The sequence below is a fragment of the Crocodylus porosus genome, unplaced genomic scaffold (assembly GCF_001723895.1).
Source record: "Crocodylus porosus isolate Cpor-Errol unplaced genomic scaffold, CroPor_comp1, whole genome shotgun sequence".
Classification (NCBI taxonomy): Eukaryota; Metazoa; Chordata; order Crocodylia; family Crocodylidae; genus Crocodylus; species Crocodylus porosus.
The window spans coordinates 1408558-1432640 of record NW_017728946.1 but is presented as its reverse complement, the minus strand read 5'-3'; the positions used below and the strand labels follow the sequence as shown (position 1 = coordinate 1432640).

General features: G+C 47.6%; 1 protein-coding gene across 2 annotated transcripts in view; it reads right to left on the bottom strand.

Annotated features, from left to right (window-relative positions):
* The window catches only part of CEP250 (centrosomal protein 250), a 919650-nt gene that overhangs the window by 8393 nt on the left and 887174 nt on the right, over positions 1-24083 (bottom strand). For both annotated transcript variants that reach the window (XM_019550710.1, XM_019550711.1), the window contains exons 23-29: positions 16850-17009; positions 15718-16039; positions 14597-14724; positions 14200-14320; positions 12078-12232; positions 8423-10816; positions 6286-6411 (exon numbers count right to left, since the gene is read on the bottom strand). In XM_019550710.1, the coding sequence (XP_019406255.1) occupies positions 6286-6411; positions 8423-10816; positions 12078-12232; positions 14200-14320; positions 14597-14724; positions 15718-16039; positions 16850-17009 (3406 nt within the window). The remainder of the gene's footprint in view (positions 1-6285; positions 6412-8422; positions 10817-12077; positions 12233-14199; positions 14321-14596; positions 14725-15717; positions 16040-16849; positions 17010-24083) is intronic.

The window sequence follows — 24083 nt, the reverse complement described above, 5'->3', positions numbered from 1 at the left end:
AGCCGATTCCTGATATGCAGCTTGGTAGCTTGGAGACCAGTGTCTGGCCGGTAAGTCTGTGAGGGCGAAGGGGCATGGGAGCAGGGGAAGAGGCATTGGGGGGCAGATTGAGGCCCCCATGGTGAGGGGCAGGTGCTGCCCAGTTGGGGTGGGGTGGGGCATGGGACGGAGCTGTGGGAGGCTCATCTGGGGGCTACAGGGGATTGAAGGAGGCAGCTCCCAGCTATTGCATGCACCCTTGGGGGGAGGAATAGGGGGCATGCATTCCCTGGATTTGTGCATGAGGCAAGGGAGGGCCATTTCCTGTGGGCTCTGGGCCAGGGACTGCACCAGTCTATTCCCAGCGGAGGGCTGGGCCAGGGCTGTGATTGGGATGGGTGGCAGCAGCACTGGGAGGGGTGGCTACAGGGTGGGCTACAGCCACCCCAAAATTTGCAGTAGCTCCCCTCCCAGTGTTGCCAACACCCACCCTCCTCCTGCCTGCCCCAAGCACAGCCATGGCCCAGCACCCCTGCTAGGAAGGGACCAGGACAGGACCCGGTCCTGAACCCCAGCAAGCAGCCTGCCCTCACCCTGCATACAAATCCAGGGTGCACATGCCCCCATGCCTCCCCTGGGGGTGTGTGGAACAGCTGGAAGCTGCCCCCACCCCCTTGCGCCCCCTGAAGGAGCTGCCTACGACTCCATCCCAGGCCCTGCCCCTGCCCTACTCATTCCCTCATCGTGGGGGCCTCATTCTGCCCCCCTCCCCATCATCTGCCTCCTGGTTCTGGGGGGAGACTAGCAGCTGATCAGCGATGGGGAGGTTCTCCCAGCAGCCGATCGTCAACCCCAGAAATGCCGGCAGGAAACCAAAAGTGCCATCAACAAAAACGGAAGTGCCATCAGCACTTCTCGGGGGAGCACCAGCTGCCACTCCCCACTCCCTGGCTGGTGAGGGCCAATTTCACGGTGGCATGTGTCCCCCACATGCTCCTTCCCTCCTCCACACCCCTTCCCCCAATAAACTTATCAGCCGGATGCCGCTCTTCCAGCTGCTGGGCTGCATTCCTGGCCGTGTATACGTGTGTCTGCATGCATGCAAGCTACATTTATTGGTGACATTGGCTACACCAATGAAAAAAAGCTGATTGCTGATAACATCAATTTTCCTTTTACCAGTGCTAATCTGATACGGACTGATATATCCGTGCATCTCTAGTGTTGACAACCCATGCCAGCAGTAGCCTCAGTTTCCCCTGGTTGGCTTTTACAAGTCAGAATGGGGATGGTGTAACAGTAGCTCCAAACCCTGTTACTTTACGAGAGAAAAATGGCAGTGTTATACAGCTGCATGCTACTGTAGGCAGATGAGTTAGTGCCAAGTGCAAAAAAGTAAGCAGCCAGGGGAAGACATGGGCAGGAGCTACAAAGCTGCAAGGAACTGTCCTGAATCAAGCTGCCTTGAAACAGGCTGCAAAGTGCTGAGCTCCAGGCAGCTAGTAACTAGTGCCTGCAGCATTGTTGAATAGGCTGCAACAGTGGAAGGGGCTTTTGATTACTAAGCTAAGGTGAGATCCCTGTGCCCAGCTGAAAGGTCACATGACCAGAAGAGGTAGAGCCCAAGTTTGTATAGGCCTGGCTCCTGAGCTAGAGAAGGCAGGGCAGTGTGGCCCTGAGTGTTGAAAGGAGGAGTCATACAATAAGAATACAGGCAACCCCTGCTTTGCACTCTTAATTGGTTACTGAAAAACCAAGCACTAAGTGAAATGAGTGTTAAGTGAAACTGCAAATATATGACAACCCAAGAAGGCAACCACGATTGTTTTTAATGACCCAAGATGGTGACTGCGAGCATTATAATGAAACTCACAGAGTGCTAACTGAAAAAAGGTATCAATTTAAAATGAGCATTATAGTGAAACAGCGCTAAGTGAAACAGTGTTAAGCGGGTGTTGTCTGTAAGCTACTGAGGGGAAATCCACTGGCAAAAGAATGTACTCTGAAGAGCTGGTGGGAACCAGCTGACAGGTCAGGGGCAGGCAAAATATGGGCTGGGTCTGGCCTGCCAGGTGATTTCATCCAGCCAGTGGGCACCCACCAATTAACTGTACCCCACCCACCCTGCATGCTTCACTTCCACCCTTGTGCAGGGAAAGGTCCCAGCCAGCAAGCACAGCTTCCAGGAGGCGCTGCTGCTGCCACTGATGCAGCTGCTGGGGGACCTGCTTGGCTTCCCTGGCCTCCAGTGGTTCCTCCTTGTGTCTCTGCTGCAGTGCGCAATCTGGGCAGCAGGCATGGAACCTGTAGCTGGGTGGGAGTGTGGGGCTGGAGCTGGCAGAAGTGCAGAGCCTGGGGCCCATGCCCAGCAGGCCAGTCGGAGCATAGAGCTCAAGTGGGCAGGGTATGGGTGTGTGGAGTGTGAGAGAGGGTATGGAGGGGTGTGGGGACCCCTCCCTACATGCCCTCCCATGGCACACAGCCCCTGCTGCTGGCAGCAGCAGGCAATGGGCCCTCAGGATGCTCATGGCCCGCACAGGTACAGCCACCCAGCAGCCTGTGGCTCTGACCAGTTCCAGCAGCTGCACGTGACATGGAGCAGACCCAGGCCAGCCCACCTCTATCATGCGGGGCTCATGTTCAGCTCCTGCCACTCATGTGCCCCTGGGGGAAAGCCCCTTGTGATGCAGCTGGTTGCCTTTCAAGCTCCCTGCCACCACATGCAGTGGAGTCCAGGAGTTATTTGAGCTGGAGGGCCTTAACAAGTTTTGGTGAGCTATTAAGGCTGCAAGGATAGCCCCGTCCCTTGACAGGTGCCTTGTCCCCTGGTCACCATATTGGGACTGGAAGTCCCACCCCTGTCTCCTGACCTTTGCCACCTGAAGTCCTTCCCTTTGGGAAGAGAGGGGTTGCCATTCTGGAACCAGAAAATAAAAATCGTATACTAAAAAAATCAAATATCTAATATAACATATTTTATTTCAAAAAATATTTTTGTCCTGATTTATGTGTGTTTGCATAGTGTATATACAGGCAATTCCATAATAGCTCAAAATACAGTCTTACTCTTGTATATTGTGTGTGTGGCTGGGGAGTTTGTGCACGTGTGGTGGGGTGTAGGTGGGTATAGGAGTATGGTGGAGGGCTGTGAGTCTGTGTGGAGGTATGGTGGGAGGTGGGGTCTGTGAGAGGGTATGAGTTTGTGTTGGGGGGAGTTGTGTGGGTCCTTGGAGTCCCTGGAACCCCATGTGTTGGCAGCAAGGGGGGGCTGGTTCAGCCCAGCCCCAATAACACATTTCCTGTGCTCCTACCTGAGTTCCCAGCTGCTCATGGTGGCAGTGAGTGGGACCAAACCAACCCAGCCCCATAGCATGCAGCTTCTACACTCCTGCCCAAGTCCCTAGCCGCACATGGCGGCAGGGTGAGGGTCCAGTCCCACCCAGCTCCATAACATGCAGCTTCCTGCCCTCCTACCCAAGTCCCCGGCCATACATGGCAGCAGGGCGTGGGACAGCCCCACCTGGCCCCATAGTGCACAGCTCCTGCAGGCATGATGGGTCCCTTACCTGAATTTCCATTCCGGCAGACAGGGAGGCTGGAAACAGCTACAAGTCATCAAGCAAAAGCCTCTGCCAGGCAGAAACTTCTCATTTCCAGTTCTCCCTGGCTTGGGGCTAGAGGTGGGTCAGGCCAGGCTGGGTTGGGGGGGAAGGGGGGGTTTGCTTAGCAACCAGAGTTGCACCTCCTGCATGGAGGAGTCAGCTGGCAGAGAGGCAGCAAGGGCTAGGGCCCATGATAATTCTTTTGGCTTATGGAGGGGCCCTGCAGGCAGGATCCAGCCTGTGGGCCATATTCTGCCTGCCCCTGCCTTCGCCCAGAGATGGGCAAAATACAGCCTGCCAGGCTGTTCTATCCACCGTGCGGGGCCCCTAAAAATTTAGAAAATGAATTATCTGCAGGTGGCTGCCTGTCAAAGATGACAAGGCACCAGTGGCAAGACACCCAGCAGATGAGCAGCAAGGCCTGCCCCCACCTGGAAGCCTTTGTGGTTTTTGGCCTGGTGACCCTTTGGCATTTCCCCGCCCTCCCTCCATCCGAATGGAAATTTAGATAAGATCAGACGGAGGGAGGGAGAAAAAACCACTGTGATTAGCCCCTGCTGTGGGACCCAGGCTGGGCCAGATCCATGCCGTGCCACATGGCATGGAGTCAGCAGGGCCCAGCAAGGAGGAAGGTGGGGAACAGAAACCGCTGCAATCCACCCACACCACAGGCAGGTGGGGGGTGGGGAGTGGGAAGCAGTGGTGAGTGGTGGAAGAAGAAAGGAGCAGCAGTGGGTTAGCAGTGGGAAATGGCAGCAGGTGGGGGGCAGCAGGAAACAGCAGCAGCAGTGGCAGGTGAGTGGAAGAGAAAGTAGGGAAGTAGTGGGGATGGGGCAGTGGTGGGCGGAAGCATGGAGCCTGTGCCAGTGCCTTGGGCCAGCAGGTACCCAGGGTGGGTTGGCATGAGCATGGAGCCTGGGTACTGGGTTGCCAAAGCTGCATCGCGTGAAGCTCACACACAGTCCGCAAGAGCTGCATGCAATGGGGCCAGCAGCCAAGCCCCATCTATCTCTCCCACCCCACCCACCATAACCCCACACCCTCCCACATCCCCCACCCCAACCACATACCCCATACCCCTCCACACCTACTCACCATACCCATACCCCACACTCCCCACCACACCTATCCGCAACATTTTGCAGGTGCAATGGCAGTGGAGAAGAAAAGCTTCTTTGCTGCTGCCACTGCCAAACTATAGTCCTTTAAGAACAATCTATAATGCAATCAGTTGGCTTTGGCATTGGAGAGCCACCTACACTACAGACGTGATGGGGGGATAGAAGATGCAAGACTGTCCCAGACGCTCTAAGTGGGGATCCAGTCACAAATATGGCCAGGGAGGCTTACAGAAAAGCACACAGTGCCTGATGGGCAGCACTCAATCCTGTATGTTTCAAAAGCACAGATAGTACTGGGTCCTGGGAGAGCCTCTCTGGACGTATCTACACGTGCACTTTAAGGAGTAGTAGCCTGTTTTACTATGCATTAAAGTGTCATGTATAAAAACATTCAATTATGCTAATACACATTAAAACAGGCTACTGCACATTAAAGGTCACTTAAAAATGTGTGCTGTCAGTACTGCTCATTAGGACAACCTAGAGATCCCTCACGCTATTAGCGAGATCCCTCACACGATCTATGCAGACAGGGAGGCTCTGGAGTATTGGGGGCACTTTCCATATCTTTGCAGCCACCTCTCTCAACAGACTACCATTGATGAAGAAGTCCAGCACCGGGTCAGGTGCACCAGTGCTGCCGTCTTCAAGCTGCAATAACATGTCTTCAAAAAGAGACCTTTGGAAGTCAATGAAGATCTTGGTTTACAAGGCTGTTGTACTGACCACCCTACTGCAGTGAAACCTGGACCGTCTACTGATGCCAAATTAAAACCCTCGAGAGCTTTCAACAGCAGTGCTTGCATCAAATCCTGGGGAACAAATAGGAGGACTGCCAGACCAGTGCAAGAGTCCTCCATGAAGCTGCGTCCACCAGCATCGAAGCCTTGCTCTTGAGAAATCAACTCCGATGGACAGGCCACTGTGTCTGAATGTCCAAGAACTGCCTCCCTCACCAGAGTCTCTTTTCCCAGCTCTCCGCTGGCCAATGCTCAAAGGGCAGCCAAAGGAAAGGATACAAAGACACACTCAAGGTCAACCTCAAACAGGGAGGAATTGACACCAATGGCTGGGAGGAGCAAGCTGCTGACCATCTGGTGTGGCGCCACCTTGGTCCACCAAGGTGTGCACCACTTCGAGGCCTGACTTGATACAGAAGTGGAACGGCAGCAGCAGAGGGAGGAGGAGACCAACTCAAGGCTGCGAATCCCGCTCCCCCACGCCACAACACGCCCCCATTGCTGAAGAACTTGTGTATCCAGAATCGGGCTCCTCAGTCACTTGAGGACCCATCAAGCCTGACGGACATCATCCTTGACTATGAGGGACTGCCACCAATTAGAGTAGCCTAATGTGCATTTATTTAGTACCTCACATTGGCAGTACTAAATTTAATGTGCATTAGGAAAAGTGCATTCATGCACATGTAGACACACCCCGTTTGGAGCAACTCTACCAGGAGCACTGGAAACAGGACATTAATAATCTGGCATGGACACATTCAGATTTTCTCTCTCCTGCATTTAAGTGTGCCCCTGCCACCTCTCCCCAAGGGTGTGTTATGTCCCCTTTCTGCCCTTTACCTGGCCAGCCTTTGCTTGCAATTCCTCTGCTTTCTGATTCTCTCTGAGCAGCAGACTCACATCTCCATTCACAACCTTGTTCACAATGCTCTTCTTTAGATCTTTGAGCGCTGAATCAAGCTGTTCCTGCAGAAGAATGATAGAGTACAGGTCAGATTGTCCAAACTAGGATTGCAGTATCTCCTACTGCAGAGGAAAGTCACTATGCTATACACGGCATCTGTGTTTTCAGTTTTACCGCCTGGTTTCCAGGTTTTAGAATGAGGTAGCCAGGCTAGCAAAGTAAGCTATATTCGGTAACTACAGACCTAGAGAATATAAAATACAATATACAAAGTAACCTTTGGGTCTGATACTTACTGCAAAGAACAGAGATATTTAGGAATATTTGAGAATATACAATATTTGCACAGGCAGCGTGTAGGAGGACTCAAAACACAAACCTCTTATTAAAGGGGAACTTATCTTATGGAACAAACCTCTACTTCAACAGACAAAAAAATAATTTTGGCCATCTAAATTTTGTATTCCATGCATTGCATAATATCATTTCCCACTTCTCTCTCTTTGATAAATAACTAATTTAATAGATGACAAGAGAAAGACAAGGATTTTTGTGGATATCTTTTATTGGACAAAACACATGCTTAGGATAGATTTAGACAAGCTTTCAGGTACCAGAACACACAGACCCAGACACTGTCATGGAAAAACCGGGCGACTGCCCTTGACCCAGACAAAAGAAAGCGCAAAAATGGTAATTTTTTCCTATTGTCTGATTATTATTATCATTATCTCTGGCGAAAGGGGGCCCAATACTAAAAGTTTGCCTGGGGCTGCCAGGAGTCTAGGTACGTCACTTAGAGTACCCTTCCTCAGGTCTCACCCAGACATACTTGCCTCACATATTTCCTGGACCATCATACTACAACACTACCAAGAGAAAGAAGAAAAGTTATTAGAACTTTCAATTAATGATTTTCTGGATATTGGTAGTAGGGTGGCCCAGCACAGAAAGCACAGGTAAGCAGGAGTTCTACTGCATTTGGCCAAGAAGGTCTATCATTTACTTATTAAATTAACAGTAATATTAAAGAAAAATCATTATGATCTTATTTTTTATCAGGATTTTTAGAACCCAGGACCATGATGCCCCAATGCAATAGGAAGAGGACCAGACGTTGATTGTACATATTCATTTTTCTAAAGTTTTTCTCTTGCTGGAATATGAATAAAAACTAGTCCTTGTTGAGTTTTGCTTATGCTGGGTGAATTTTGCTGAGTTTATGGTTTTGGAATGACCCATGATTTATAGTAACAGAAAAAGAGCTCATTCATTTAAAATTAGAGATTTTTCTCTTTGCATTATTTTCACTTAGTCACCAAGTGGCTTCTGCTACATTTCCCTTAAAAAAAAAAAGTGTTGGTTCATAAAACCTTGAACTCCATTTCCACAGACTTGTGTATGCTTTTCATCCTGCTCATGGAAACAGTTTCCTGTAAACCAAGAGGAGTATTCATGTGAGTGAAGTTACTGATAGGAAGTGTTTGCTTTTCTTATATGATTATATGCAATAATATATATTAGAACAGCTGCTGTGGACAGAGGAAAATAATGGCATTGCTCAAGTTGCTCAAAAAGCTGATGATGCCATTCTAATTGTTTCACAGAGTTGGTCTGTGATCTGTTCCAAATCCTTGCAAAAATGCTTCCCCTATAGCAGAGCTCAACTTCAGAGCAGCCAGGGGGCAAACATTGCACCAGTCATGGCCCCTGGGTAATCATGGCCATCATGTCGGCCACCCCATCTGCCATCTCCCAACCCCTGGGTCACACTGGCTAAAAGCATACAGGTGCCTCACTGCTGATTTTTTTTAACAATGGATTCTGTCTTAAATGCTCTATCATGGAAAACTAAGGAACAAAACTATATCTCACTGAGCCTTTAAATCAAGAAAACCTGCTCTAACTCAACCAGCAATATCAGGCTTGATACAGGGGAGGTTTCCTGGCTTTTGCTGTTTAGGGGGTCAAACTGGATGACCTAATTGGGAACACTTATCAACGTACAGAAAGTAACACTGGTACCCTCAAGAAGCATCTATATCAGGAACAATCATCAGCCAAACTGCCCACCTGAAGATAAAGCCGATCTTTATCCCTCTCCGAAACCATGCTCTGCAGAATAGCCGTTTCCTCCCTCAGGGTCTTAATGGCGACTTCACTCTGAGCCACAAACTGTGCAAGTGCCTGTGCTTTCTCCCTCCATCTTATCTCTCCACTTTCAGCCTGTTTCAGAATAGCTGTCAGGTGCTCCAATTCCTGCACCTTCACTTTCTTCTCATCTTCCAAATTTCGGATGAGATTCTTCTGCCTTTCCAGGCAATCATCTCTCTCCTGGAGTTCCTTCTTTCTGGCTGCCTCCTCTTTCTCCCAGCTCAGAAGTCTCTGGATTTGGCTGTTTAGGGTCTCTCCATCATCTTTACATTGCAGAGCTGAGGTTATCTGCTTCAGAAGTTCTGTTTGTGTCCCCAGTTCCTGTTCTCTCTTCTTCATAGTCTCTTCTAGGTGCCTGGCTTTCTCTCTCTGGTGTTTGATCACCTCTTCCTTTTGGTGGAGATTTTCCTGAAAATGTTTCATTTTCTCTTCCAATTGTTTTCGTTCACCTTGGGCATTGATTTCTTGTTCTCTTTCATTAAGGGCTTCACCCAGGAGACTCTGTCTTCCTCTGGGATGCATCTCTTTTGTCTCTTTCTCAGAGTGTGTAAGATGAGGATAATGCAGGGTCACTAGCTGTTTCTCTTGCTGTTGGAGTTTTCGCTTAAGAGTTTCATTCTCTTGGCTTTGCTCTCTTGCCACATGCTCAAGATGGTTTGTTTGATTCTTGAAAGACTCTAATGCCACCTGCATGCTTTCTTCTTGAAGCTGGTACATGGTAATTTGCTCTGCCTGCTTGAGGAACTCTATATCTTTTCTCTTCAGTATTTGTCTCATTCTGTCCAAATCCTGCTGTAAGCTCTTGACCCATTTTTCTTCTAGTTCTTTCTCCCCTAAGAGCACCTTTACATGCTCTTGCAAAGACTGTATCTCTTTGTCTCTGCCTTGTAGAGATGATTTGGTGTATTCCAGTTCATCCAAGACAGCCTTAGTCTGTGTCTCTGCCTCTATCTTTTGCTGTTGTTGTTCGTAAATATTCTCTAGAACCTCTCTTTCTCTCTCTTTCCCACTCTGGGTCAACTTTCCTTCTTCAAGATTTTCTTGCATGGCTCTTGTCTGCTTTTCCTCCTCCTCTTTACTCTCTTCACGTTGCCTTTTCAGGGACACAACTTCTTGCTCTCGTTCTCTTAATGATACTTCAAGACTTTCAAGAATTTTCAGCTGTTGTTCTGCTTCTCTCTCTTGCTTTTGGAACATCCAGATTTTCTCTTTCTGAGACTCAATCGTGTCATCTCTTTCCTTTAAGGCTGCTTTGGTGCACTCTAAATCTCTTTGTAAAAGCATTAGCTGCTCTTCTGCTTTTTCCTCTTGTTCTCGTGCTTGTTGTATTTGGAACTCTAGCTCTCGCTCTTTTTCTCTTAAGATCGACTGTGTTTGCTCCAGTTTGTCATAGTAAGTCTTTAGTTTCTTTTCTGTTTCTTCCTCAACATCTAGGACTTGTTTTTTCTGAGACTCAAGCTCTTGATCTCTCTCGGTCAGAGTGAGTGTCATCTGTTTTATTTTCTCATGCAGGACTTGCAGCTGTCCTTCCTGCTGATCCTTATACTGCTGAAAAATCTTTATCTGTTCCCTCTGGCAGTCAGCCTCACTCTCTCTCTCCTTAAGAACTCCTCTCACACGTTCTAAACTTATGTGAAGAGCCTTCACCTGCTTATTCTCCACTTCCAGTTCTTGAGCCAGCTGTTTCTGTAACGAGAGCTTTTGGTCTTTTTCTCTCAAGCTTGCTTTCATCTGATCTATATCTTCCAATAGATTTCTCAATTGTGATGTTTTGTGTTTCTCCAAAGTCTGGATTTTCTTTTCTTGGAATTTAATCTCATTAACTTTCTCCTCTAGGTCTTTAGTAAGATGATCTAGGGCAGTCTTCTGCATTTCTTTCTGTCTTTCCAACTCTCTAACATTTTCTTGCTGGGATGCTACCTCTTGTTCCTTCTCCTTCAGCTCTTGAACAAGATGATCTAGAGTAGCCTTTTGTATTTCTCTCTGCCTCTCCAGTTCTCTAATTTGCTCTCGCTGAGATTCCACTTCTTCATCTCTCTTTGTCAGGGTGATACTCATATGATCCATTTTTTCCTGCAAAGCCTTCCCCAGTGCTGTTTCTTCTTGTAGTGTCTGGATTTTCTCACACTGAGTCTCTACTTCCTCACTTTTAATTTGCAGGGCAGAGAGGGTTTTCTGAAGCTCTTGTTCAAGACAGCAGCTTATCTTTGCTGCTGTATTTGCCCTTGTCTCAGAAGCTTTGACTGATTCCTGAAGAAGGTCCATCTCCCAGACTAGCTTTTCCTTGGCTGCTTGCAAAGTATCCCGTTCATGCTGAAAAAAAAAAAGAAAGAAAATGACTGGAAAATAAATCTTGATAACTTTTCCCAAATTGTAAAGGGCTGTGGCTCTCATGCCTAGATGATGAGACAATCAACTTCTGTAGCCATGGTTTTAATGGAAATTCCTACAATTATGCTGATTTCTCCATCCCATCTAATTTCTGACTTTGCCTGCTAGTGGAAATTTGAGAATTGCCACTTCTTATCTATACAACATTGTTACAGCAACAGGTTTAGTTAAACTGGTGCTGATCTGTGAAGTAGTTGCAAATTCAAGTGTGGGAAAACTTTGGTCACCATCAACATGGTAAATGATTGCTAAAAGAGTGCTATATTTAAGAGTGCATACAAGACTTTAGAGTTACTTTTGATTGTTGCTCCTGAAGGGCAGGTGAAATTACTGCACTAGTTGTCAGATTTCCTTAGAAATGGGGGGGGCGGAATCCTGAATCATCTCCTTAGTTACTTCTACCCTCTTTCTCCTGACTATTTCACTGTAGTCATTTCTTATCTAATGCAGTGGTTTTCTGTCTGGCTGACTCTACAAGGGAACTGGAAACAGTGAAGAAAAAGCTCTTATAGGGGTTTAAGATGTAGGCTTTTCCCTATACATCTCCACTTGACCTCTAGGAGCTCCCTGCATTGCTAGTGCTAATATATATTATAGTTACAGCCTCCTAGCACTCACTGGAAGTCATTCTGGATGTCCTGCAATATTGGCCTCTCTCTCACAAAGCAGGCAAACTCCCAAAAGGTTCTTACAGTCACCACATACCCAACTAATGATAATCCTAGTGAACAAATACTACCCGTGACTCTCCATACCCAACCCACACCCTCAAGTGTTTGAAGTAGTTTCTGAAGAGTCAAATACTGGGATACCAAGAGGTATGTGGATACAATTGAGGTGCACTGGGAGAGAGGAATCCAAGAGACACATCAGGAGTCTAGTGGTTAGGCAGCGCTTGGTCAAGAAGCTAAGGACTCAGTAACAGGGAAAGAGATAGGGGCAAAGAGAGAAGGAGGGAGGGCCCACAAAACGAGGCAAAGGAAAGTTTGTTCAGCATCTCTACACTGTCTAGTCACACAAGACTTTTGAAAAAATGCAAGACAGAAATGGGAGCTGAACAATACCAGCATCTAGTGCTCCCAGAGCAGGTTATATCCTACAGCGTAAGATCAAATGCTCTATCCAGTGTAACTTTAAATGGGCAACATGTAATTAGTGCCCCCGGGACTTCTGCCAGCCTCACCACAATATCCATCTTTTGCTTCTCAGTGTCCTTGAGTCTCCTCTCCAAGGAAGCCACCTCCCCATGCAAGGTCAAAACCTCCTTCTTTAGGGCAACAACCTCTTCCTGCAGGGTGGCCTGTACCGAATGGTACTTGTCTTCTGCCATCTGCATTTCTGCAATGGGGAAAGTCAGGGAGGATGGGAAGAAAACAGAACCAAAATTAAATTAAAAAAAATCACTTTTATTCTGGGCAAGAACTATCACCTTCCCACTCAACCACCTACAAAACTGAGGCCTCAAACCATAAAGGGGAGCATGGACTCTCACAATCCAGGAGGAAATCAGGGCAGTCTCCTACCAGTGGAAGAAAAGACTAAGTGGATGAGTTTCAGAGGAATCTGGGTAAAATCTGTGGGTTTCCTGTTTGTGAGGGTAGGAAGTAATGAGGCAGACTACAAAGAGGCATGGTCCACTGAGTCAGCTGAAAGGGACTAAGGGGATTTTAAAGCAGGAAGACAACTTCCAAACCAGATTCTGAGCTGAACAGGGAAACAGTGAATTGGAAGAGAAAAGGAATGAGGTGTCTTCTTTGTTTGCCTGTTGACAAAGTGATGGCATACAGCTTGGCAGAGTCTGAGCCAAAGAGCAAGCAGCTGTACTAAGTAAGGTAAAAGGAGATGGTAGTCTGAAACAGAAGTTCACAGAGGTGAAGTGAGGGCAGAGACATGTGGGGAACAGAAAGTGGAGGTGGCAAGACACAGATTTGCAGATCTAGAAGATGTAGGTGGAAAAGCAAAAGCCAGGGTTGAGAATGACCAAAGTTAATAGTGGAAGCCTGAGAGAAGGCAATAAAAATGATTCAGTAATGTCCAAAGAGATACTTTTTTCTTGGAGATATTTGGCCTAAATAAATTTAGATGAAGTGAGACTATGCCTACAGCAAGATTCAGATGAGTATCATCAGTATTGCTGTGAGTGCTGAATCAGACAGGATTAGGTGGGAGAATAGGTGAGAAGGAACAAGACTGAGAACTGATCCAGTGGAAGATCTACCCAAGGGCAAGTCTGGGGCACAGGAGGTAGTACTGAAAATGAGCAAGAAGTAGGATGTTGCAGAATTATAAGTGTTTATGAGACAGTCGGCAAGATAGTAGAGGGATTAGAAAACTCTCAGAAAGACAAAGTAAAAATACTAGGATTACTTAACCTAACTGAGGAACCACGGTAGAAATACCAGGATGTATAAAATGGACAATGGTCTGGGCAGATGGATCAGGAGCTCCTGTTCACTGAGTTTCACAATTGAGGAGCCAGTGGACAGTCAATTAAAATGAGGGTTGAACAATTTCCATTGTTTAAAAGATAAGAGTGGTACCATGACAAAGAAGGAAAGGAGAGATGCTTTTGTAACCATAGTGTGTAAAGGTCTATGGTACAGAAAGCTATGACAAGGCTGGGAAAAATAAGACAGATAGGAGTGAGATGAGTGAGATTACATGAAGGAAAGCAGCTTCTCTACTAAAAGCAGGGCAAAACCAAGAGAAAAATATATTTAAAGGACTTTGGTATGTGAGAGGTAGATGTGAAGATGAAAGCTAGAGTCTTTGCTAAGGACAAGCAGCTCAGAGACTGCATCAGGTTTGAGAAGAGAGAGAGCTAAGAAGGAAATAGAAACAACAGATTGTAGACAACTGGCACAGGAAACAGATAAATTAAATACTGACAACCATAGGAAAGAAGAGAGCCAAGTAAAAAAGGCCACACATTTGCACAGGCAGGAAGAGACAAGAAGACACAAATTTTCTGCCAACTACAATAAGGAGTAGTGGCCGATGTGCTCAAAAAGGACACTATGAGGCACCATGCTAACTTTCAGCAGTGACATACAATCTCCTTGGGAGCACTGGCCTTGTGTGTGTATTCCATATACCCATGGATCCCTTTTTAATAGACCCCTGTCCCGTCCATCTCCCTAACATGGCAGCACTGGGGGATAACATCTTGTCTGCACGCTTGCTCTTGTTTTCTTCATTTTCCTTCCCGCTTATGGTACCTTTTCTTTTCCCTCTCACTGGTAACATTGCCACCTTTCTTACAGCACAGAGCAGGATTGGCATGTTGGAAAGAAGGGAAGCTGTACCTTCTTGGCTCTGGGCCAGCTTCTTCTGCAGCTCTTGATTGTGGGCATTGAGACATTCCCTCTCAGCCTCACTCTTCTTCAACTCCAGATCCAGCTGCTGAGCCTTGTTCCTGGTGTCATCCTAGAGAAAACAAGGAAGACAGCAAGAGGCAGCAGAGACATTACCAAAAAGAGGGTGTGTAAACCCTAGGGCCAAGACTCAGCCAAGGCAAGATCAGAACCTACTGAGACAACAGTAGTGGGTAAACCACTAGAGAGAGTGCAGCCCCAACTCTCTGTGTTCCTTACAGACCAAATCTGACATAGGGAATATGATCCAGCTAAGCCACAGCTCCTAATCTGGTGGTCAAGCTCAACAGAGTGGCAGGGAAGGAGGGCACATGAGAAGGGCAGTTACCAGATCTTGTTGAGTCTGCTTCAGGTTCTGCTGCAAGTCTCGGAAGGCTGTTGCCACTTGGTCCGCCAGAAGCTCTGCGGGGAGGTCCTTGGGCTGAGGCACAGCTAGATCCCAGCTGCTTTCCTGTTCTGGAAAAACAAGTCCCCCATTTCAGTCTTTAGATGAAGGGTCACTAACATGAGAGGTCTGCTTACATGAGAGACACTGGCAGTGTTTGAGGACCCTGCTTGAGATAGGTCACAACATTTATGTCGCAAGACATAAATTACAGTGTGTTACCTCAGCTGCCCACTAGATGGCAATGGTGCCCACAGAAAGATAGTTGGTTGTGCATTTTCCAGCAGCTAATGGGGTCCTATTTCATTCTGGTGCTGGAAAATGGAGTCACATCTGCACTCTCAAACAAGTAGTTTTCAGTCTCTACAGCATGCCAAGGCTCACAAGCTGTCTTTGGTTTGGGTCTGCTCATCTCCTACTAAACCCCTCCTTGGCTTTTGAGACAATACTCTTACAGAAATACAGCACTTTTTGTGTTTGCTAACAGCTTTGTTTCTACTCTGAATCCCATATCCCTGTTTGTTCTAGTAAATTATGTTGAAATGAGGTGGGCCTGCAGACCCTTAGATACTAGAAGCTGCTGCTAGGTTTTCAACTGTTTCCAGCCTCCCTCATTTCCCCCTTTCCTGCCATACTGTGCTGGGGAAGACAACCCCTTCAGTCCCTATTCTGCTCATCCAAGTAAGGAGATGAAGCAGAAGATGCCCATCCTGGAAGACTGGAAGGAAAGGGTAAAAATGGTCCTTTTGGAACAAAAATAAGAATGTAATACAATCTCTCAACTCTGCTAAATACTCCCTAAAGACACTGGAGCAGGAAGCAAAATGAACCAGTCTTTCCTCCCAGAAACACCAACTGGTGGTGAGAGGAAGGGAGTGGAGTATGGGGTGATTTTCACTGGTTCAGAGAATCATCACCACATCTCCAAACTGTCATATGCATGTCATGCTTGAGTGCCCCCCAGCATTCCCTTTGTTCAGGAAAACTGTAGAGCCTTCTCATCCCATGGGTAATCCCATCTGGCCTCCCAGGGGGTAAGCCCCTAAACCTCCAGTTACACTTGCCTGGTACACTTGCAAGGTCTCTACTCAGATCAGTGCTGCCACAATGAATATGCTGCAAAAGTGAATGTAACCTTGCCAGCTGGGACTGGGCTTCATGATGAGCATCACTAGCTAGGTGGCACTCTGCAGCCAGTGCCTCTGCTCGGCTCTCTGTGCTGTGAAGGCTCAGATGCAGCTGAGATACCTCGGCTTCCAGCTTCTGCAAGGAATTCCTCAAATGCAGTTCACCTGCCTGTGACTCCTCCAGATCCTGTAACAGCTGCTTCTCATGGGCTTGTAAGCCAGCCTCTTTCTCCATTATTGTCTGCCTCAGTGACTGGACCTGCAGCAGATATGTAGAGATCCTCAAGTTAAGCACACATTTCAGAGGAGATATGGGCAAGGGGTGGAATAAAAGTGGCTTTAAACAAACACCTTACTGTTGGCTAAGTCCAAAACCAGGCATCAGAATGGAAAACAGGCTGCAAATGTGCCAGAACCCGCTAGGGTTACACTGGGCCCTAGATTCTCCCATGCAAGAGAGACCAACTTTGCCCAGAATGAAGCCTCCCTGTCTGCCATGCCCAAAGACTTAAAAATGAAAAAAAAGAAACACCTAGAGAAAAAAATGAAGAAAAACATGAAGAAGCACATGGAGAGCCAGATGTGCCAACAGGGGAGAAGACGTATGAGACATGTCTGGAAAAAGGAGAGCTAGTGAACTCTTGTGCCACATTGCTGGGATACTAAGTGAACAGGGCAAGGAGGAAGAACATGGACATATTCTTATATCCCCTTTATTCTTCTGTACCTCCCATGACACTAGCCTTGTAGTCCCTTCCCCTTCAGCAGCACAATGCTGCAGAGTGAGGCATTACAACTGGGACCAAAAACTGTAATACCGGCACTAAGGTCTAACAGAGTCTGTTATGCTCTTTCAGGGGCTGAGGACACAGGGAGGGTAGCCCAGATGTTACATCAAAGATCAAAGGCTGTGAGGACTGTAGGAGGACAGGAGGAAGTGTGTGTGGCAGGAGAGAGAAAAGTGAGGGAAGGGACAGAAACCACTGCAGAATGGGTGGAGATGAGAGTAGGACAGGACTGGGGAAAGCCTGATTTGTCTCTGGGGAGAGAAAGCTGGTTTTCAAGGCACCTGGTTCTTGAGCTCCTGTATTTCTCCTTGGTAATCAAAATGAAGCTGCTGGGCCTGGTGAATGGCTGATTGCAGGCTCACAATCTCACTTTGCTGAGCAGCACCTCTTTCCTGCAGGGTCTTAAGCCTCAGTTCTTTCTCCTCCAGGGATAAGGTCAGGCTGAAAGAGAAAGCATGTAGGTAGATCTCTGCTACATGGCATAATATTTACTAAGACCATAGGACTGAAGACTGTTGTCAGAGAAGGTCCAGGACTCTCAGCCCATGACTATTCTGCCCAGTCTGAATTTCAATTTAAATGTTGTATAACCCAGGGCACTCCAATAGGTAGTCTCGGGGTCCTGTCTGACTGCCACTCCCCCCTCCCTTCTCCAGCTTGCACTTGCTGTCCCTGCCCCAAGGAGTAGGGCATTGTGGCATTGTGGCATTGTGGGGAGCTGAGGGCAAGCTTGGGGCCACACAGTGCAGAGGTGGGGTGGGGAGGGAGGGGAAATGTGTCTGTGCAAGTATGTGGTGCGCTGGTAAGTGCAGCAGTTGGAGGGGCATTTATGCAATGTGCAGCCTGGGGGACCCATCCCATGGCCCACCTTGGTGAGGCCCCCACTGGTACAGCTTGCAGGGCTTGGGCCCCCCAGATGCCTAGAAGCTGGATGGCTCTACTCTAACCGATTTGGCTGCTCATTCAGTGCCCTGCTAGCACAGCAGCCACTTGTGAGTACAGCCCCTACCCCGTGCAATAACTCCATGACAGAAAGACAGGAGAAAATCTTCCAACTGCTCGGCAACTTTTTCATCCAGTTATGCCCTATCCACAAGGACCATCATGTCAAATCACTTTCTATAATCAGGAGTCAGATCTATACATCTTGACTTATTTTCTCATTTGTGAACTTCCCTCACACCAATCATAGTATCACAGTGCTTAGGGTTGGGAGGGACCTAAACAGATCATCAGGTCCGACCCTCTGCCCTGGGCAGGAATGGGTGCCGGGGTCATATCACCCCAGCCAAATATCTGTCCAGCCTCCTCCTGAAGACCCCCAAGGTAGGAGAGAGCACCACCTCCCTTTGCGGGTCCATTCCAGAGCCTGGCAGCCCTAACCGTAAAGTAATGTCTCCTGATGTCCAGCTTGAACCTTCTCTCTAACAATTTGTGGCCATTATTCCTAGTAACCCCAGGTGGTGCCTGGGGGAACAGAGCCTCCCCCAATTCCTGCTGGTCCCCCCAGTGAGTTTGTAAACAGCCACCAGATCCCCTCTCAATGCCCTCTTGTGGAGGCTGAATAGGTTCGGGCCCTTTAGCTTCTCTTTGTAGGGCCTGCCCCGCTGCCCCTTGACTATGCGAGTGGCCCTCCTCTGGACCCTCTTAATGCTAGCCACATCCCTCTTGAAGTGCAGTGCCCAGAACTGGATGCAGGACTCCAACTGTGGCCTGACCAATACCTCATAGAGAAGAAGGATCACCTCCCTGGTTCTGCTTGTGATGCACGTGTAGATGCATGACAAGGTGCGGTTAGCCTTACTGACCGCTTCCTTGCGTTGGTGGCTCATGTTCATCCTGAAGTCAACAATGACTCCAAGATCCCTTTCTGCCACCGTGTTGACAAGGGAGTTCCCCAGCTATAGGTGTATTGCTGGTTCCTATTTCCTAGATGCAGCACCTTGCACTTGTCTGTGTTGAATTCCATCCAATTCTCATCTGCCTACCTCTGTAACATGTCTAGATCTAGCTGGATTCTGTCCCCCCCCCCAGCGTGCCCACCTCGCCCCACAACTCGGTGTTGTCAGCGAATTTGGACAGTGTGCTTTCCACACCCACAGCCAGATCGCTGATAAAGATGTTGAACAGTACAGGCCCCAGGACTGAGCCCACATCCCTCCAGGTCAAAAACCACTCTCTGGGTGTGACCACCTAGCCACTTCCCCAGCACATCCCTCCAGGTCCATCACCACTCTCTGGGTGTGACCACCTAGCCAATTCACCACCCATTTCACTGTGTAGGCATCAATGCCGCTGTCACCTAGTTTTTTTTAAGAGAATGTGTTGAGAAACCATGTCAAAGTCTTTCTTAAAGTCCAGGAAGATGACATCTACCCCGACACCCTTGTCCAGGGACTTTGTGACCTGATCATAAAAAGAAACCAGGTTAATCAGGCAGGACCTGCCCTCAACGAACCCATGTTGGTTGCCCCTGAGCATCACCTCCCCTGCTGGGCCCTTGCAGATGTGCTCCTTGATAATTTTCTCAAAGGTCTTCCTAAGGACCAAGGTAAGACTGACTGGCCTATAATTGCCGGGGTTCACCTTTCTCCCCTTCTTGTAAATAGGGACCACATTGGCCCTTTTCCAATCCTCTGGTACCTGACCAGTGCCCTATGAGCATGCATAAACCTATGCCAGGGGCCCTGCTATGACCCCCACCAATTCCCTTAGCATCCTCAGGTGAAGAGCATCTGGACCTACTGATTTAAACACATCCAGCCCCTCCAAAAGTTCGCTAACTAGGTCATCCCTGACCCTAGGCATGGTGGTGCCTCCCCTGGGTCTGTTCACAGTTCTAGTGTGGGCGATGTCCCAGTCCCTGGTCAGGAATATGGAGGCAAAGAATTCATTAAAGAGGTCAGCTTTTTTATTTGCCACGATCACCAGATTGCCAAGCCTGTCCTGTAGGGGCCCCACGTTACCTGGTGCCTTCTTCTTACTACCTATGTATTTGAAAAAGGACTTTTTATTATCCTTAATTCTGGTTGCTAGCCCTAGCTCCATCTCTGCCTTGGCCTTCCTAACAGCTTCCCTGCAGTCCTGAACAATGGAGGTGTAATCCTCCTTAGTGATAGCCCCTTGCTTCCACTGTTTGTACACTTCCTTTTTTGCCCTCAGGCATCCCTGGTTGCCTTTGCGGAGCCATAGGGGGTTCTTAGCACTCCTGCCCCCCTTGGCGCGCACTGGGACTGACTCCCTTTGAGCTTGAAGGATCGTCTCCTTGAGGAACAACCACCCATTTAGGTCAACATGGGTGACCTACACTACCCAGAGAATCAGTTCTCTTATACTAAGCAATGTGATTTTGGCCCAGCTGCTGAAACTCACTAAAAGACCCAACTGAGTTCTAGGTTCTACGTGCTAAGCACTGTGTGAACACAGTTATGGACAGTTCCCTACTCAAAGAGCTCACTGCTTAGTGCAAAGCTGAGAAGCAAGTTAATGGGAGACCTAGAACTGTGATCCACCAAACTCACATCCTACTGGGGACACTAACTATCCCTTAAGAAAGAATCATATTTAGAAACTTGTTGAGATGGCCAGGATTCAGGCTGGTGGCCTAGTTGTGAAAGGCTCTGTGCCATATTAGTAATAAACTGGGGCACCTGCTTCTGCTAAACACAAACTTTAGCTGGTAAATGAGACTGCTTTCTAGAAACATATTTAGTAATCTGACAAACTGGGAGCTCCTCCTCTTTGCTCAAACTGGCAAAACCTTCCACCAGGTGCTTTAAAGTTCTAGGTTCAGCAGTGCTTGAATTTCAAGCCACCCTATAGCCCACTTGCCTCAGCTGAAAGCCCCAGGTGCCTTGATATAGAAATTTCTCCATAAAAGTGGAAGTCTGAATGGCTGTCACTCTAGTTATACCTAAAGCTAACAAAGCTGCAGTTTCACACATTCTACAAAACATCCCATCACCTTGTTTTGAAGGGCAACTGCAATTAGCTCACAATACTGATAATCATTCTATTCTTTCCTTGTCACCTAAGTGGTCATTTTTGGCATCTAGAAATTCTATTCCTCGCTTTGTGATTCTATGTGCATAGGCAACTATGTGCAGTAGGCCAGTCCTTGTGGAAGGTAGATATATCGGAAATATGTGGGGCCACTGCCTCAATGATCTAGCTAGGAAGTTCTTCCTGATATATGATCTCAACCTACTTTGCTGCAATTTCAAGCCACAAGTACACATCCTGTTTTCCACAGCAATAGAAAAAAGTATATTCCTTCTTCCTTATGGCAGACTTTCAGACATTTGAAGACTGCTATCATAATCCCTCCTAATCCCCTTTTTTAGAAGCTGAAATGCATATTTTTTTCAACCTCTCTTCATAGGGTTTACCATCCAAGACCTTTATAACTTTTTACCCAAAAAGCTCAAAAACACAAACACATACATACTAACAAAACTAGGGGTACACCAATAAAGATTTTTCTGTCTGATACTGATGGCCAATTATTAATGAGCCATATCAACTGATGCTGATCTGAATATTGATATGCAGTCCAGCAGCTTGGAAAGCAGCGTCCAGCTGGTAAGTCTGTAGGGGAAAGAAGACAGCAGCGGGAAGAGATGTAAGGAGTGATGGATCGAGGCCTCCCACAGTGAGGGGAGGGAGGGAGTGGAGCTGGGGCTGAGGCAGGCACTGCCCGGCTGGGATGAGGCAGAGCACAGGACATAGCTGTGAGTGGCTCATCTGGGGGTGCGGGCAGGGGGTGGCTCCCGCCGCTTGTGCACCCTGGGGGAGGCACAGAGGGACATGTGCCTCCCAGATTTGTGTGCGGGGTAAGTGTGGGCTGCCACTTTGAGCTGGGGTCAGGAGTGGTGCTGGGTTCTTCTCAGTAGGGGGCTAGGCCAGAGCTGTGCACAGGGCAGGCAGTGGCAGTGCTGGGAGGGGAGGCTACGGGGTGGACTGTAGGTTCCAGAATTTGCTATAGGGCCCCCTGTGAACACTCCCTTCCAACACTGCTGCTGCCTGCCCTGTGTGCAGCTCCAACCAAGCTCCCCTGCTGGGAAAAGCGTGGCACCGTTCCCAGCCCCAGCTTGTAGCAACAGCCTGTCCTCAGCCTGCACACAGATCCAGGGGGCACAAGCCCTTCTGTGCCTCCCCCAGGGTTCACCAGAGGTGGGAGCTGCCACCCCCTCTATGCCCCCAGACAAGCTGCTTGTGGCTCCATCTCGCATCCCGCCCTCCCCAGCTGGACAGCACCTGCCCCTGCCCCAACCCCAAGCCCTGCTGCCTCCCTCACTGTGGGGGTCTCGATCTGCTCCTCCCATGTCCCTTCCCCCCGACCCCCTTTCCCCCACAGACTTACCAGCTGCATGCTGCTCTCTAAGCTGCTGGGCTGTGTGCATGCATGCAGCATTTATTGACCACATCAGCCAAAAAAAGCCAATTGCTGATAATGTCAATTTTGCTTTTATCAGTGCCAATATGATATGAACTGATGTATTGGTGTACCTCTAAGTAAAACACCTACATTCACTTTCAATACATTGTTCTTTAATGTAAAACCATTCCAACAAGTATCCCTAAATAATCCTTTCATACACAAAATACCTAGACAAAATTATGGCAAAAGAATGTTACAGTTACAAACTCAAAGGTCTGCCATACAATTCAAGGGTTGTGTGGCATAAACAACTGGCATCTTCTTAATTCCCTCCCCCTTTATTTATGTCTTTCAATATAGTCTTTAGTTCCATGACCAGATACTGTGCTCCTAGATTTACTAAGTAAATAGCCATTATTTGACTACTACCAAACACCTCCTGAGTATATGCACACTGATTTTTTTCATAATAATGTGGTCAAATGTAAATGAGAAAAAGCACATTTTTAACACAAATGTGACCCCTTGCCAAATGTCCAAGCCCTGTGGCACAGTTAGAACTTCTCAATGAAACAGTTGTAGGAACCTTTTAATGGCAGAAAAACAACATCTGTTCTGCAAACCCCTCAGAATTGTTCAACTAATTTAGCTTAAAAAAATCAATCTGAGGAAGGGGGCCTAAAAAATTACAGCACAAACAGTTAATTTTTGGCAATACGATAAGGAACAGAAAACAGGGGTGTTAAATACAATATTTATTGTAAACAGTATTAGCTACATCCCTCAATCCTTCACTAGAACAACAGCATTTGAATTCATGATTTTCAGATACAAAGAACAGTCCTTTTTCATTGCAGATACAGGTTCCTACAAAACTAGAGAAAAGCTGTATGATGTGTGTATTTGTAACAGAGTACCCAAATCAACAGTTGGTCATTTAGGGGAACACAAATATCCCCCAAAATTGGATTTATGATCCTCATTAACAGCGAATAACACCCTATATTCATCTGTCTTATTCAGGTTAGTATGCAACCTTTTGTTCAGTCTGTTTCATGACTTGTCTGCAAAATCAGAAGTCATCAGTTTATTAACAGTCTAAGCTATCTAACTAGATATCAGCCAGTTCATGTGTTAAACTTTCCACCCATATAGGTAAGTTATGACTTCCACCCCTCCCTGGAACCTAAACAGAAAATCCTCAAACAATTGCAACCCACCCTAGAAAAAGACCCAGTTCTTAAAGATATCTTTCCAAAACCTCCATCCTTGCCTCTAAACAGGCACTGAACCTTGCCAAACTTCCTATGGCCCAAAGCACACTGAATGGATCCAGACCATGGCCAGGCATGAATGCTGCGTGCCCCTGGCGGCTGGGGGCTGGGGCACAGAGAGCTCCAGCAGGCAGTGGCGGGAGCATGGTGGCCGTAAACGTGGCACTCCCACAGGCAACTGTAGCACTGTCAGCAGTGGTGGGGGAAAGGGTGGGAAGCACTGACCGGCAATCAGCAACCACCCGCAGATGCTGCCAGCGCCTTTTCATAGGGGGTGCACCACCACGCTCAGGAAGTGCGTGTGCACCCATGTGCACTCCCTATGCATTGCCAATAATGTCAGGACAAGAAACGTACAACCTGCCAACACATCTTGACCATTTCCACAATAATTACACCCCACAACAAAACCATCACCATTCCTGGATCTTATACCTGCACCTCCAGAAATATATTATATCTCATCCAGTGTACTGAATGTCCTGATGGAAACTATGTACAAGAAACCAGGCAACAATTGTGTACCAGAATGAACACACACAAAAAATCTGTCAAAGACAAAAATACCCAGTTACCTATGGGTGCACATTTCTCACAAGACAACCACTCCCTCTCCAATCTTTCAGTTCTACTCCTCAAAGGGAATTTACAAAACAGTGCTCATAGTTGAGCCTACTAAATTCACTTCATAAACCTACTGGATATAAAAAATCATGGACTAAATACAGATACTGGATTTATGACACATTATAACCTGCCTGCCATCCAGTAACCCCAGGTAATCTCTCTACATTTTACCAGCTACATTTTGTTACCAGGTCAGCATTTCCCCTATCCCTTCCCACCTACCTGTCTCACACC